At 42.5% G+C, this 14,179-nt stretch overlaps 1 protein-coding gene across 1 annotated transcript; it reads left to right on the forward strand.

Annotated features, from left to right (window-relative positions):
• Positions 1-5,173: 5,173 nt before the first annotated feature.
• On the forward strand, positions 5,174-10,871 carry lins1 (lines homolog 1). The gene is made up of 6 exons (XM_070830603.1): positions 5,174-5,473; positions 5,591-5,680; positions 6,320-6,452; positions 8,111-8,698; positions 9,407-9,593; positions 10,079-10,871. Exons 1-6 carry the CDS (start codon positions 5,174-5,176, stop codon positions 10,869-10,871), a joined length of 2,091 nt encoding a protein of 696 aa, XP_070686704.1.
• Positions 10,872-14,179: the final 3,308 nt, after the last annotated feature.

Raw genomic sequence — 14,179 nt, forward strand, 5'->3', positions numbered from 1 at the left:
GTAATGAAAGCGAGATTCTGAGACAATTGACCCTCGATTTAAGGCTGTGTTTATCCCAGCCTGTTAGCTAACGCTGCTTAGCCAGCAAGCTAACAAACTCAGTAGCAATAGCTCGCTAGCTTGTGTTGACTTTTTATACTTGCGGAGTTGGGTGCACATAAACCCCAACACACCGAGTGTGTCGCCACTAAGTTCATTCTACAGCTTTACTGACAAACACAACACATTTCATACTATAAAACAAAGACTTACTTGACAGACACTGAGCCGTCGTTTAACTTAGCCAATCAGCTTCCAGACGGGAAGAATTGGAGTTGTCAAAGCGACATATTTCTGTCCCTTTCCACTAAAATTCAGCACAAAACTGCAAAATTGTCTATTAAAAGTTCCCTAAATGTCGGTTTCGGGGGTGCTGAGCATCCTTTTGCTGTTGAACAACCAGCTTTAACAACAAAGTCTCAGTGTGAGAACATCAGTTTGACCCCGCAGCAAAAACAATTCAACTTCCGCCTCCGCTGTTTCAAAATAAAAGCGTCCTTTCCTCAAATCTAAAACCGACAAAATCTATGATTTTCAAAATCGGAAAAACGAAGGAAAGAACATATGGACTATATGGAATCTGTTGCTTTAGATTCACGTGATATTTAGCTTTGCAATGCAAACAATAATTAACATATGAATACAATGGAATACAAGAAACAACAAGACTAGAAGAGCACATATTAGGTGACATAAAGATGCAGTTATTATTAGCATTTCCCCATGGATATTTACAGAATCATGTGTGAGAATAAAACTTTTACAAAGAGAAGAGAGTGGTCAGAGTGATAATATGGGTTGCTCAGTTCAAGAGCTTATTAAGAAGAGCTGTTATGATCATAGTCTCCAGTGGGTAGAGAAGGTTAAACAATCAAAGTAGTGATTTTCATTTACTACAATCCATCAAGTTTCTCCACTGTGGGCAGCTCACTGTGGACAAATGGTGTATTATCACTACATAAATTCTGCTCATCACCATAATAAGAGAAGATTGACTGATATATGCTCCCACCTCCTCTCTTTTCCTCTCCTCTCTGTAAAAACTCAAGCAAAGAGAAAAGTGCATATTATATAGTTTAAAGTGTTAAACAATTCTTATTCTAGGAAGGAGAATAATGATAATAATAATCATCCTCTCCTCTCCTCTCCTCTCCTCTCCTCTCCTCTCCTCTCCTCTCCTCTCCTCTGGTGGTTGGAGCAGCTCACTGTTGGCAGCTTTCTCAGGATGGTCTTAGTAGGATGAACTGATGGCACACGAGTCCTCTGCTCCTCCTCTGACTCTGGAGGAGTGGAGGAACTGGGTGGAGAGCGAGGAGAGGAGTTATTAGGAGAGGAAGAGGGACAGGAAGAGCTAAAAGGATAGTGAGAGGTGGAACAAGAGAAAGGGCTAGAAGGAGAATGATGGGTAGAGCAGGAAGAAGAGGTAGAAGGATGGTAAGAAGTGCAGCAAGAGAAGCAGTGAAGCATGGCCGTGGCTTCTTCTGGCACTGGAAGCCTGCAGAGTTTGGAGGGTAAGATGGATTCAATCAAGTATCAGGAAATCCAGGAGAAAGCATCAGGCCGCTTGGACGTCGTTGGACCTTCCAGCAGGACAATGATCCCAAGCATACCTCAAAGTCCACCAAGGCTTCAGAAAAAGTCCTGGAAGATACTAGAGTGGCCGTCACAGTCGCCTGACTTGAACATCTCTGGTGGGATTTGAAGAAGGTGGTTGCAGCACACAAACCAAAGAACATTAGAGAGCTGGAGGCTGTTGTTCATGAGGAATGTTCTAAGATCCCTCAGGAACGCTGTCAGAACCTGGTGTTTGGCTGTGCATCATGCGCTCTAACAACTGCTAAAGATGCTTATCAAGAAGGGGTTGAATAATTTTGAAACTGCAATAGTCATTAAAAGTGGCACATTGTGTTGAATTTGGATGATATTAGTTGTGTTTAGCTATTTCATTTGTTCTTGTCTGAGTTGTTCATTGAACATAGGTGAGAGTTTGTGCCAATAAACCTAATTGTCAATGGGGGATGAATAATTTTGAGAGCTACTGTATATCAATCTTTATCAATCAATCTTTATTTATATAGCACCAATTCACAACAGCGTTATCTCAAGATGCTTTACATAAAGAGCAGGTCTAGACCAAACTCTTTTAATTAAGAGAGAGAGACCCAACGATTCAGGAATTCAAAATTAAGGATTCAAGAATTCCCACATGAGCAAGCATCAGATATTATATTGAGAAACAGTGGCAAGGAAAAATTCCCCTTTATGTATATACTGTACTGTGTGTTATGCTTCTTACTATTCCACATTTAAGAATGAATCATTAAAAATGTATTGTTTGATTTCTCTCTGCAGTTATTGATGAAACAGTTTTTACTACAATAGACTGTACATTACCAGCATGGCAGGAAGAACTGTATATTTAACAGTTACAATACATATGATGTCATTTAAAAGCACAGTATTAACACTATTACTGTAACTAAACACACACACACACACACACACACACTGGGAAATTACTGGGATTTATTCTACAGTTGAATATTAATACTGTACAATTACTTTTATAGTTACAACGCTACTCATGTAACCATAATACAGCTTCATAGAATTACTGTTTTATTTTACAGTGACATTATTGTTAGTGTAGATAAAAATACAGTAACTTCTTTCACAGTAAGTTACCTGCCAGTTATCAAGTGTGACTTTCACAGTATGTTTTTACTCTGTATCTCACCGGGGGGAACAACAAAGTGACAGTAGTGAGGTATGCAGATTAGTTTGTTGGTAGTGCCACCAAAAGAAACCCTGCAGTTACAACAGCACAAACTATGCATCGCGTTGCCGTGAGAACCTCATGCATTTAATTGGTAATGCGGAAAATCTGTAGCATTGGAGGAATGACACACTACAGCCAAAGTGTGGGCTCTCCAAGCCCACAGAGATATATGGATTGTCAAGTTAATGAAATTAACAGCAGGACATTTAGCGACCCTTGGGTCGGACAAGCTGGAGACGCACAGGACGAAAACTCTAAATTCCAAGTGGACCAACAAGATTTCACATTTATCGGACAAAGACTTTTTCTCTGTTGAGACACTCTCTTTCTCTATCCACACACACACACACACACACACACACACAGCCCTCTCTCCTCCCCTCAGCTCTCTCTCCCCCTTGTCTCCTTGCACATTACTGAGACTAAGACCAGACTAACCAGAGCCAAGGCCATAAAACATATTAATGTGAATAAAGTATCCAATCACACAGTGACCAAGCTAACATTAATCAGCATGTTTCTTTTGATAGATGGTCAAATTCCCACTTTTGTAATCTAATAATGACCTAAATCACAAAATTACAGATTTCAATGACACACAGTAAATAGATGGGACCATACTGCCCTCTAGTGATCAAAGATAGAAAAGGTCTCTGTAAAATTCATCTAAATGTTTAAGCTCCAAGTTTGCTAAATATGTGCTGGTCATTAGGTCCATAATGACCGATTTCATCATGTAATAACATCATTATTTATTGACCAACAGACAGGAAATCTTTGTAACAGTGTGCAACTATCATCTAAATCAGACCGCACTCTTAAAAGTCATTGTGTGTTTAACCCTGTCACTTTTAGCTAGCAGTGACAACAGAAACATTTTGGCATCCATTTGGGAAGGGCCTTGGATCTTAGAAGGCAGTCTCAATGTTGGAAATGTCCCATGGCCCAAGTGGAGGTAGCACAGGGTGGAGTTTTGTTGGTCACAGCTGAAAAATAGAAGAAATAGTTCTGCCACAGCTCAGACAGGCACCAAACAAGATACCTCAAAATGCAACACACAACAACGAGAGGAGTGTGATCATCACTGCCAGAAAAAAAACTTTTGCAGGAAAACACAATGTAAGGCAGATGCAGATTGGACCAGTGAGTGTCAGTGTCAGGCTGTGTGTTTGGACATCTCCTACATGACCCTCACCAACCAGATGGCACTACACCAAGACAGGGCTGGACCACCCCATAGCATGCAAGTGCATCAAGGTGTGCAAGTGCAAGGTGGCATCACCGGCTCGTCCAGCTCTGTGTGAGGGGAGTGTGAAAAAGTGAAAATAATGTGCAGTGGTAAGACATTTTTTTTGGTTACTGGTCTTTAAATAAATAAATAAAGTGCAATTGCATATAAAAAAAAGTAAAGCAAAAAAGTATTGGAGTCGGCACCTTGCTGTGATGGATTAGCTTTTACCCCGTGAGCTTTTCTGTCAGGAGGCTAATCTTAGTTTCCTCATAGGTTCAGCCAAGTCAGCTTTGTCATATTGTAGAAACAGCAAAAATATCAGCTCCCTTGCTCAGATTTGAAGGCTACTGCACAAATAAAACATTGTCAAATGAGCCTGAAGTGCTCAGCCAGAGTACATTAAAAAGTTGCCATGAGACCTGTGACTAGAGGTTAATGGTGACTTACTGTTCTATAGATTATAGAACTAGAGAAATACAATAGTATTAGTTGTCACTCTAACACAAAGACAAAGAGTTCAAATTTGACGATAAGGGGACCATGCTCCTTTTATTCCTGTTTTTCTGCCCCTGTTTTTCCCACCATGGCCTTCAGGGGCCTTAAAATTCTTCAGAAATATAAAAGTTCAAAAAAGTGTTCCCATTTAAAGATTGAAATGAGATATTTTAACATATAATGTTTTATAATGTTGTCCTTTTAGCTTCATTGCATTAATTCATCTCCTTTTTGGATTCATGAGCATGTTTAGCAATGTTTAATAAAGTTTCTTGTATTGTCTTGTCTTGTAAAGTTTCTTGTATTGTTTAAAAATACAAAAACGTTACGACTTCCGGTCACAGCCATAAATTCCTATTGAGTAATAATATTTATAGCAAAAAAGGCTTATTAATGAAGTCCCACCTTTTATGAACATTAAGATATAAAACACTGTCATGGTTTAAATAATTTCACAGCTGGTACTGATGTCTGATCCGCCAGAAGGGAACGAGTTTAAAATCGTTTTATTTTGAAGGCTTACGTGGCGTACATCTGGTCTTATTTTGTTAACTTGAATCGGCTTGTATTTGTAGCGGCGCTGCTTCCGCTTGTATCACGTGACGAGTCAATACGGAAGAGGCAGCATCATGGAGCACGCAGCGAGCGGCTGGGACCCGCTGACAGATGCCTACCGATGTTTTCAGACGGGCTCGTGTCCCAGACAGAGCGCTGCGGATGTGGCGGGTGTGATCATGTCGGGGGTGTGCGGCCAGGTGCCCGGGGGGGGCAGGGCGGGTGCTGCTGTGGAGCTGAGCTGCTGCAGTGTGACCCTGGTGGAGAAGCTCGCCTCCAGCCTGACGTCCCAGAGCCTTCCTCCTCCACTGGCCTCACACTCCATGGAGATCCTTAGGGTGCTGTTCCATGACATGGATCTCATGTCCCACCTCGTGAGTGCCCCCCCTCCCTCCCCCTGCTCTACTCCTCAGGCTGAGTAAAAACACAAGGTAGCTTCAACATGATAAATGTTTTCTGCAGTGACAGCTAAAGAGCGCTCCGATCCACAGATCCATCAGTTCCAGGCTGAGGACCAGATCATCTCACATCTGGCTGCCAAGTGTGCATCAACATGTGTTCTCTATCACCTCCACAAATCTGTGAGTTCTCACGGCCGCCTGTAGTCCTGCATGCAAGGAACACTGCGGTTTCAGCCAAGTTTGCTTCCAAAATCGATTCATTGACGTCATTTCTGTCCATTTTGTGTTAACCTGGTAAACTTTCTGCAACCACACCAGTTGGTTCATCTGCACAGGGTCACCTCGAGCTTTGTTCAAACTCAGATTTTAGCTAATTTGAAATTCAAGATCCCAAAGATACAAAATGTGTCAGGCTGAATTTTGAGGGAATGTGTCTGAAATGATGCCTCAGGCCTATTTCATCATCACAGCTTGGATGACTATCAAGGTTACTTAACTGGAGTTAATTATCTGGAAGTGTCCAGTGTCAGTGCTGTCTCCACACCTAGCCTTTACTAAACTGCATTTTAGGCTCCTCTGCATGTATTTGGAGTCACACATCAGCTCCCCTCAGGAAATGATGGTGAATTATGAGTTCTGTGCATGCCATGACACACTTCACGCATAGAAAAATGCTTGAAGTAAATAATGCAGCGTGAGGGAGCACGTGCTAAGAGTTTGGCCCTAAAGCTGCCCTACAGATTTGGACATGTACGAAAAAGGTTAGAAAGTAAATCTGCAGTAACATTTTCTGTGTTAAACACACACTTTAATTCTCAGGGTGCTGTGAGTGCCGTCTGGGAGCAGAAGTGTGTCCAGACGTTTCGCAGCTCTTCCCCCGGGAATGAACTGGATGCCTGTCTGTGGTCACTGACGGAGGTCTTAAAAAGACTTCTTAGGGGGGGTCATCAAGGTAAAACCAGTTAGTGCTTCATTCACGCTGTGAGCTGTTGCTGTCTGTTCATTTAGCTTAGATCTGAGTGGCGGCTCATCTGCTGGTGTGTGAACCTGCAACAAGCTTGATGGTCACAGCTGCACATCATGTCATCTGATCCATCTGATATCTCCCTAAACCTGCACACATCCTTCACTGAAAGGCTTGGACAATTAGTCGCAGGAAGAATGCTGGAAACAGAAACTATGGCGCAGCTGATACTGGATATTTAAAGTCTGTAGTGACATTACGCTTGCCAGTTAAAAAGAAGCAGGAGGAGACTGAATTAAAATAAATAATACCACAGAGAATTTTATTTTTTATTTTATATTTTGTGGTCATGGCTGATCCTGGGGCAGGGCCGGCTCTTATCCCGTGAACAGAATAAAACAAAAGTGTAGGGAAGTTTGAAAGAGCTGTGGCTGCTGCATGTAGATGCTGCTGTTAAGTACAATTGTTAATCTTATATGCAAATAGCTGCGCATGCAGCAGCCAGATCAAGATCTGTACGACACGAGGTGCTGAGAAACACAGTCTTCATTCTAGGAATTCTTCTTTGTCCACAGGGGCTGCCGGAATCAACACAAAATGAAAGTTCCTCTTAGTTACTTTAAGTAACCAACATACGTTTTGAATGAGACGTCTTGGAGTGTATAATTTTGCATGCCACGCACAGATACACAAAAATTTGTATGTGAGAATCTTGATCTTGATTTGGGGACATTTTCATGGCTGGATTGCTAGCTGGTTAAACACACTTAAATTATATTTGCTGTTTGTCAGCTGTACATAATGTTATTGACTTTAAGTCTTGTCAGCATAATGCTCGCTCTCTGGCTCATAGCTGAGCCAAAGGGTTCTGTGAGCTGAGAGGACTGAAAATATCTCCCGCTGCCAAGCGTTTCATCCTGTTTACTGGAGTTGTGAAGAATAAGAAACATGGCAATGATTGTTCCAGGTATTAGTCAAACCCTGTGAAAAGCTTTAGGTTTTGACTGCAAAACACATGAAATTATAAACCAATAGTCTTAATGTATTTTTTTACCACAGTATGAGTGAGATAATACCTGACCAGATCCATACTCAGGAATGAATGGATTCCAAGGAGGCAACCGGCTGACGTGCTCAGCCTTTGTTGTCCATTAATCCCTGATGATGGACATACATATTCCTAAACTTTCTGAATCCTCTAGAACTTTATTTTGAAAGATGACCGTTATAATTAACTGTCCACATTAAATGGTCAGCAGTTGCTGCCATTGCTGACTTTGTTTGCAGTCCCATATTAAGGATTTCCTGCTATATGGTGGGAAATGCTGTTACGACCAATTATTTTTTTACATTATTAGCTAATCTAAGTATGCTGTATGTATGTTTCATCATCAAAATATTGTTTTTGGTCAGCCAAACATTCAGTCACATTGGTGCGGCTGCAGCCAGAGGATGGTTGGCATTTTTACTTGGATTAAATTGCCTAAAAATTTCTTAAAATTATAATATGATACAAAATTGTTTGTATATTAGCTACGACCAACATGAAGGCTGGAGTAGATCAACCCAGGTTGCTTGCACTGTGATCCTTGTTGTGTTCTTGGGTCTAATTGCTCATTTTGAATGCCTGTATTTTCTTCCATCAGAGATCCTTGGAAAACTCCTGTCATCTTTCGACTCCAGCTTGAATGCTTTATGTTCAGAGTTTCTCCCTGAAGAGAGAAAAGAGGCAACACAGTGTTTGGATTTTCCCAGCAGCAGACGCTGGGGAACAACGTTCTGCCTCCTGCTGGACCTGCTGGAGGCGCTGACTGCATCCCGTTTGACATGTAGAGCCGGCGTCTGTCAGCGAATAACTCACATTCGCTCCCCGGCACTCCTGAGAACAATCAGCCGCTCCTCACTGTACTTCGTCAAAAAGCGTGCGCTGCTGCTTCTGAAGAGAGCCGTGCTTCAGAAGGCTGGAGAGGACTGGGCTTTGGGAGAAGCGCCGTGCAGCGGGCTGGAATATGAGCACTTCAGCTCTGATATGAGCACGCTGGCTCAGAGCGTGTTAACAGCGGTGGCTGCCAATTGGTTACAGAGCGTTGAAGTGGGGCCTGCCTCTGTCTTTGGGGGGATCAGACATGTCAGAGAGGATGAAGGTCAGAAAGCGGACTGTGTGATGCTTCGAGCTGTGAGCCTGCTTCTTCTCAAGTCCATGGAGCTTCACATCCCGATGGCAGGTGGAGCAGGTGAGAGCCCATGATTAGATCACAACACTGGAGCACGTGCAGCATAAAATGTCACATGAGAACAGTTCAAAGACGTGTAGCACCGTAACACCAGCTCCAAACAGAGTGGGCAGCAAACACGAGCCAAAACAGTGAAACTATGTGGGCTGGGAAACCAAAGCTGTCAGCTCAAAGATGCTAAAACGCTTAGTATAACTGAGAACTCTTTGTGGATTCATTAATATTAATTCATTAATATTCATTTTAACATCATCAACAGACAGCAGTGAACAAAAACCAAACAGCAGACAGTCACAGTTAGAGACTAGCTGGTGAACATAGAGGAGCATCTAACCACTGAAGATTTCCCTCAGGAGTCCAAAATCAGAGCTGAAGGAGAGAGAATGTTGGATTGGGAATATTACATTCCCAGATGAATGATAATGTTGCTCCAGGACTGCTGGATGAGCAAATAAGCAACTGTTTGGTCTGTCAATCTAAACAATGATGATATGTCAGTGTCAACTTGCTTCCACTGCCCCAAAGTAGCCAGAAAAGGTATAGCAGGTGTAAAGTGTCATGATCTGTGGCCTTGGTAATTAGTTTTTAGAGTTTTATGGATTAAGAAGAGGAATGTTAGACCCTCTGTATTACAGTATTTCCACAGCAGGGGGCACTGCTCGTGCACATTAGATTCTATGCTGATACCTTCCCTGTGTCCTCTCACAGCAGGAGTGGACAGTGCCACAGAGGTTTACGGGTATCTACAGAGTCTGTGGGGCTTCCTGAGGAGGAGCAGCGTCCAGCTGACGGAGGCCACCCACCCCTGCTGCTGGGTGAGCCTGCTGTTCGGGGACCAGGACGACGACATGATGGAGGCAGCCAAAGCTTTGCTCTCCATATTCCTCCATCACAGGTACAACATATGTTTGTGTGACTTATCGTCATCCACATGACATGCAGACAATGATGTGGATTTCTATTATTTTAAATGTGACCATATTTATGATTAATTTCTCACTGTGGTGGAAAATATGCTCAAAAATCTATCAAATCTCGCCACCTTGAAAACCAGCTCACTAAAGCATTAGAGGGTTTGGGTGGATGAAATCTCCTTTTCATGGAAACAAAATGAGCACTGGGCTGTTGGCCACTGTCAGGTCAATGGCAAGCAAGGTCACAGTTACAGGGACTGCCCTGAAAAGTAGTTTTACATGTTTAGTGAACCAAAATAAGATGTAACATAAACAAAAACGGGCATCTCCACAGCATTAATGGACAAAAGACAGCTGCACTGAATGCTAGATGGTGGATCAGTGAAAACAGCTGGTGTGGTCCAGGGGGACGACAGGTGCTGTGTTTTCAAAATGAGTTAAGTGAACTGCTCGTCTCTCCCTGCAGACTGTGCTCCAGGTCGGACGACGTCTCTGCGCTGGAGGCAGCCTGTGCCTCCGGCTGCAACCCGCACTGCCACTTCCTGCTCCTGCTTCGGAGCATCTCCTTCGACCACAGCATCCTCCTGGACTTCCTCATCTCCGCCGAAACCTGCTTCTTGGAGTACTTCGTGCGGTACCTCAAGTACCTCAAAGGTGATTGGCAGGGCTTCACGGCGGCGTGTGGAAGAATTGCTGCGTCAGACGGTCATCTTTCCACGCAGAGGTCACTTCCCGCCTCGTGTAGTGGTGACGTGTTTGCATTGACATATAATGGTGGGCCAGCTCCAGTTGAATTCAGCTCCCGTGTCCAGCCGACAGACGTTGTCTCACCAGTGGGGATGAGCTGTTTGGCTGCTGGGCTTCGCCTTGTGGAGTATGGTAGTTCTGACGAGTCTGATCCAGAGGACATGGAGGTTTCGCCGGATGAACCGAGGACGTCTGTATGTGAGAAAAGCACCTGTCACTCAACAGGACCACTAAATGCACCTCGCTCCACAGTGGAAAGGAGGCCAGGAGGGTCATCAGCGTCAGTGTTACAAAGTGAGCAAACATCATGTCCAAACATGGCGCCTTTGTCAGGACAGGTGACGTGTGAAACATCAGCCAGAGCAGTGCTGTGTCTGTCAGAGCTCCGAGAGGTGGTGACGAGGCTGCAGGCAAAGAAACTCTTCCCGTACAATCCGTCCTCACTCTTAAAGCTCTTAGCACAGGTAGAGAACTGTTCCCAGCGATCACATCTGTCACGTGTCAATAAATGATTAAGATGTTATCGCGTGCTTTGTCGTGTTCTGTGAGGTGGTGTGGAAGCTGAATGTGTGGTTCAAAGGTTTGTGTAAGAGTGTGTGTTTATTTGGATTTTAGGCGTGTCCGGGGTGTCTTTCTGCCTTCCACCCAGTGCATGCTGGGATAGGGGGAATAGATATGAAATAATTGAAATGATTAGTTGATAAATCAGTTACTCCAGCCACTGAAAAGTAGTTGATTAACTGACTTTGATAATCTGATATAACTTATTGTCTACTAAGTTCATCTTTACCTTTGTCATACATACTATGTCAGTGTATTATACTTGAAGCATGGTGAGAATTCTGATGATAATGGACATTTTACATCTTTCATCGAGAAATGAAGGGGCCTTTTCTGATTTTATCGTTTCACTTGACCTCAGGGTCAGGAAACAGGCCATGCCAGGATTCAGGGATGGCTCTAATGGAAGGTTTAGCTTCCTAGCAAATGGCCACTTTACAAGCAAAGGGGCCTCACATTAACCTAAAACTCCCACGTTCCAAAATGTGGCCTGGAAATTCATAATAGAGGACTGCATAGGGACTGCAATCCCCGAAGGAAGGGGCAGTTTTAACTTTGCTGCAGGCTGGAACAGATGGTTAAAACATAAGCTGTGGGATGAAAACAAAAGTAGTTAGAAATGAGTTCCTTAATGTGTGAGTCAATGATCACACTGTACAACCTCTGGTTTATTAAGGATAAACACCACATGAACAGATTGGACATTAAGCAAATCTGACATGACTGTGAACCAGACTTCACTGGCGTTGCCATGGATACACATACAAGGTACAGTGACTCGTAATAACCAAACAGGACAATCACTCAGCCAAATTATCTGCAAAATCAAATCCAGGTGTTACGTTTGAATGCAAAGGACAAGAATGTGATTTTGCTATGTTACTACTGACAGACCTCTCTTTAGTGAAGTAAACCGTGTTTCCCTGAGGGACGGGAGAAGACACACAAAGTCAACAGAGCTCTGCTATGCGGGTGGGAACAGTCAGAATGTTTGCAGGTGCAGGCGGGTGCAGCTCATGAACTCATGAAACAGAACAATGGGACTCAGTTTGCAACGAACAGTTGAAATGTGCAATAACGATGCAATGTTTAATCCAAACTACGGTTATAATATGTTTTATAACAATAGACCTGAACTAACAGGAAATCTTACAGAAGTAATATAAGAGGGAAAGATATATATCACGTGTTTAGTCTAATTTCAGAGATAAAAACAGAATGAATACATTTATGCAGCAAGTGAATTGATCATAGCATTATAACAAAAACTAAAGACTGATGATAATGAAGACTGATGAGGAAATAAAGCCAGTCTTGGCCTGTAGGGTAAAGGGTACAGGTTCTCTTTCCTCTTCTGTTTAATCCTCCCTATGAAAGGTGTGTGTTGGTGGAAACCAACATGTTAAATGTTTGATTTGTTTATTCCAGCTGAGAAACATTGTACAACCTGAGCCCATTGTGTCTAAATGTGGCTTGCCTTGATTCTGTTTTAATCTATCTTTATTTCATGGTGTGTGTCTGTGGCCTTATTGTTTTCATTGTGGAACGCTGTGACGTTCGTCTGGTGAAAGGTGCTGTATAGATAAAGTTAATCAGACATCACTGTTGGGTGTGGTCGCAGGTGCAACAATCTAAACCCAAGCATACCCATCGGTGATGCCGACTGTGGTCACAGGTGAACCACACAAGGAAACGCTGCTGTTGAGTCTGGAGTTAAAATACTCTTATTTATAACCATTAACACATGCATGTGCACTTATACAGACAAAAGCCCACAGTCCAGTTTGGAGTGCACCAGGCCCTCCATTCCCCCCGCGGATTACAGGTATGTAAAGGGTGTCTCCCTGCTGTCCATGCAGTGCATGCTGGGACAAGCTCCAGCCCAGTAAACCCAAAAATAAGTGAATAACTGGGATGAAATGAGTCATTATATTACTTTTTAACTGATATCTTTGTTTATCACTTAATGTTTTGGTTAGATAACAGAATTAAAAGACTGATGGCCCAGTAGTGCTCCCTAAACACCTGAAGGATAACCTGGGCCCCATATATATATTTTGGATTCAAAATAAGTGGGGGGTACAAAAAAAGAGTGAAGCAGATGCGGCCTGATCCAAATGTCCTCCTTTTGATTATTATCAATCACAGTTAAACACAGTTTGTTAATTTTTTTTACAACAATCTTCCAAAATGTATCTTAATTTTCACGTGTGACTGTATCTATCAGAGCTGCTCTCTAAGCCAAGAAGTCTTTTGATAAGTTTGCTGAATACCTACAGTGCCAGAGCTGATTAAGTAAAGTCAAACTGAAATAATTCATAGAAGTTTTTTTATTGCTGGTATTATTTGACCGACCATAACCAACAATTCAGGATATTTTCTTTGATTGACTCAAGTTCTAAACATAATGGCCCAATTTTCCCTAAATGAAGGTGAAGTTTATTATCTGATAGCATGATTTCATTATTCTATGGCTCAATAATTTTCTCCTGAAATACAGTATTGTCTGCATAAAAAAAGAGCTCAAACGAGCAGGCAGATCTTTAATCATTACCCTATATACAGTATATATGTTTAATGAAAACAATACTGCCTCCAGGGTTTTCCTAGGGACAGTATTGTTTTCATTAAACATATATACTGTATATAGGGTAATGATTAAAGATCTGCCTGCTCGTTTGAGCTCTTTTTTTGGATTTTATGGATTTAAGACTAGACAGAGTCCCATTCACTTCCACCTCTTGATATCCACATGTGAGACCTCTGGGTCTGAAAGGTGAAGTCATCGTGGAAGTGCTGTTAACATGCATTATTTCTAATGGTCAGCAGGGTGAGACTCCACTGGCTGCAAAAAGAAGCTTGATTGTAGGGAAGTCTTAATCCCTTGATTGTGTTCTGGAATGCAGCATGGTGTTCACTTTGTAAATTATGGTTCCATTTAGAGTAAAACAGACAATAATGCCGTGTTCCTATGTATCCAACACAACATCACCATAGTGACATATTGTCGTGCGTGTTCCGCTTTGCCGTCCTGCCGTGCTGCTAGTTTGTTTTTCCATGTGAACGCAGCATAAAGCCGGTTCAAAACCAAGATTCCAAAGGCCAAAATACCAAACTCAAGGCTTCAAAAAGGCAGAGGACGTCACGGTCGCTGCGTCTGCTTCTTTTATACAGTCTATGACTTATAGAGATTCACACAATATCATTGTGTTTGTCTTTTTTGCTGCTTTTTGGTGAAGTGTCTGTTTTCAAGACCATC

Source organism: Pempheris klunzingeri, chromosome 1, assembly GCF_042242105.1.
Source record: "Pempheris klunzingeri isolate RE-2024b chromosome 1, fPemKlu1.hap1, whole genome shotgun sequence".
Taxonomy (NCBI): Eukaryota; Metazoa; Chordata; class Actinopteri; order Acropomatiformes; family Pempheridae; genus Pempheris; species Pempheris klunzingeri.

Excerpts from the sequence above, each read along its gene's own strand:
- lins1 (XM_070830603.1), top strand. The coding sequence starts at position 5,174 with ATGGAGCACGCAGCGAGCGGCTGGGACCCGCTGACAGATGCCTACCGA. Across the intron at positions 5,681-6,319 it reads TCTATCACCTCCACAAATCT|GGTGCTGTGAGTGCCGTCTG; the intron begins GTGAGTTCTCAC and ends TTTAATTCTCAG. Across the intron at positions 9,594-10,078 it reads TCCATATTCCTCCATCACAG|ACTGTGCTCCAGGTCGGACG; the intron begins GTACAACATATG and ends CTCTCCCTGCAG.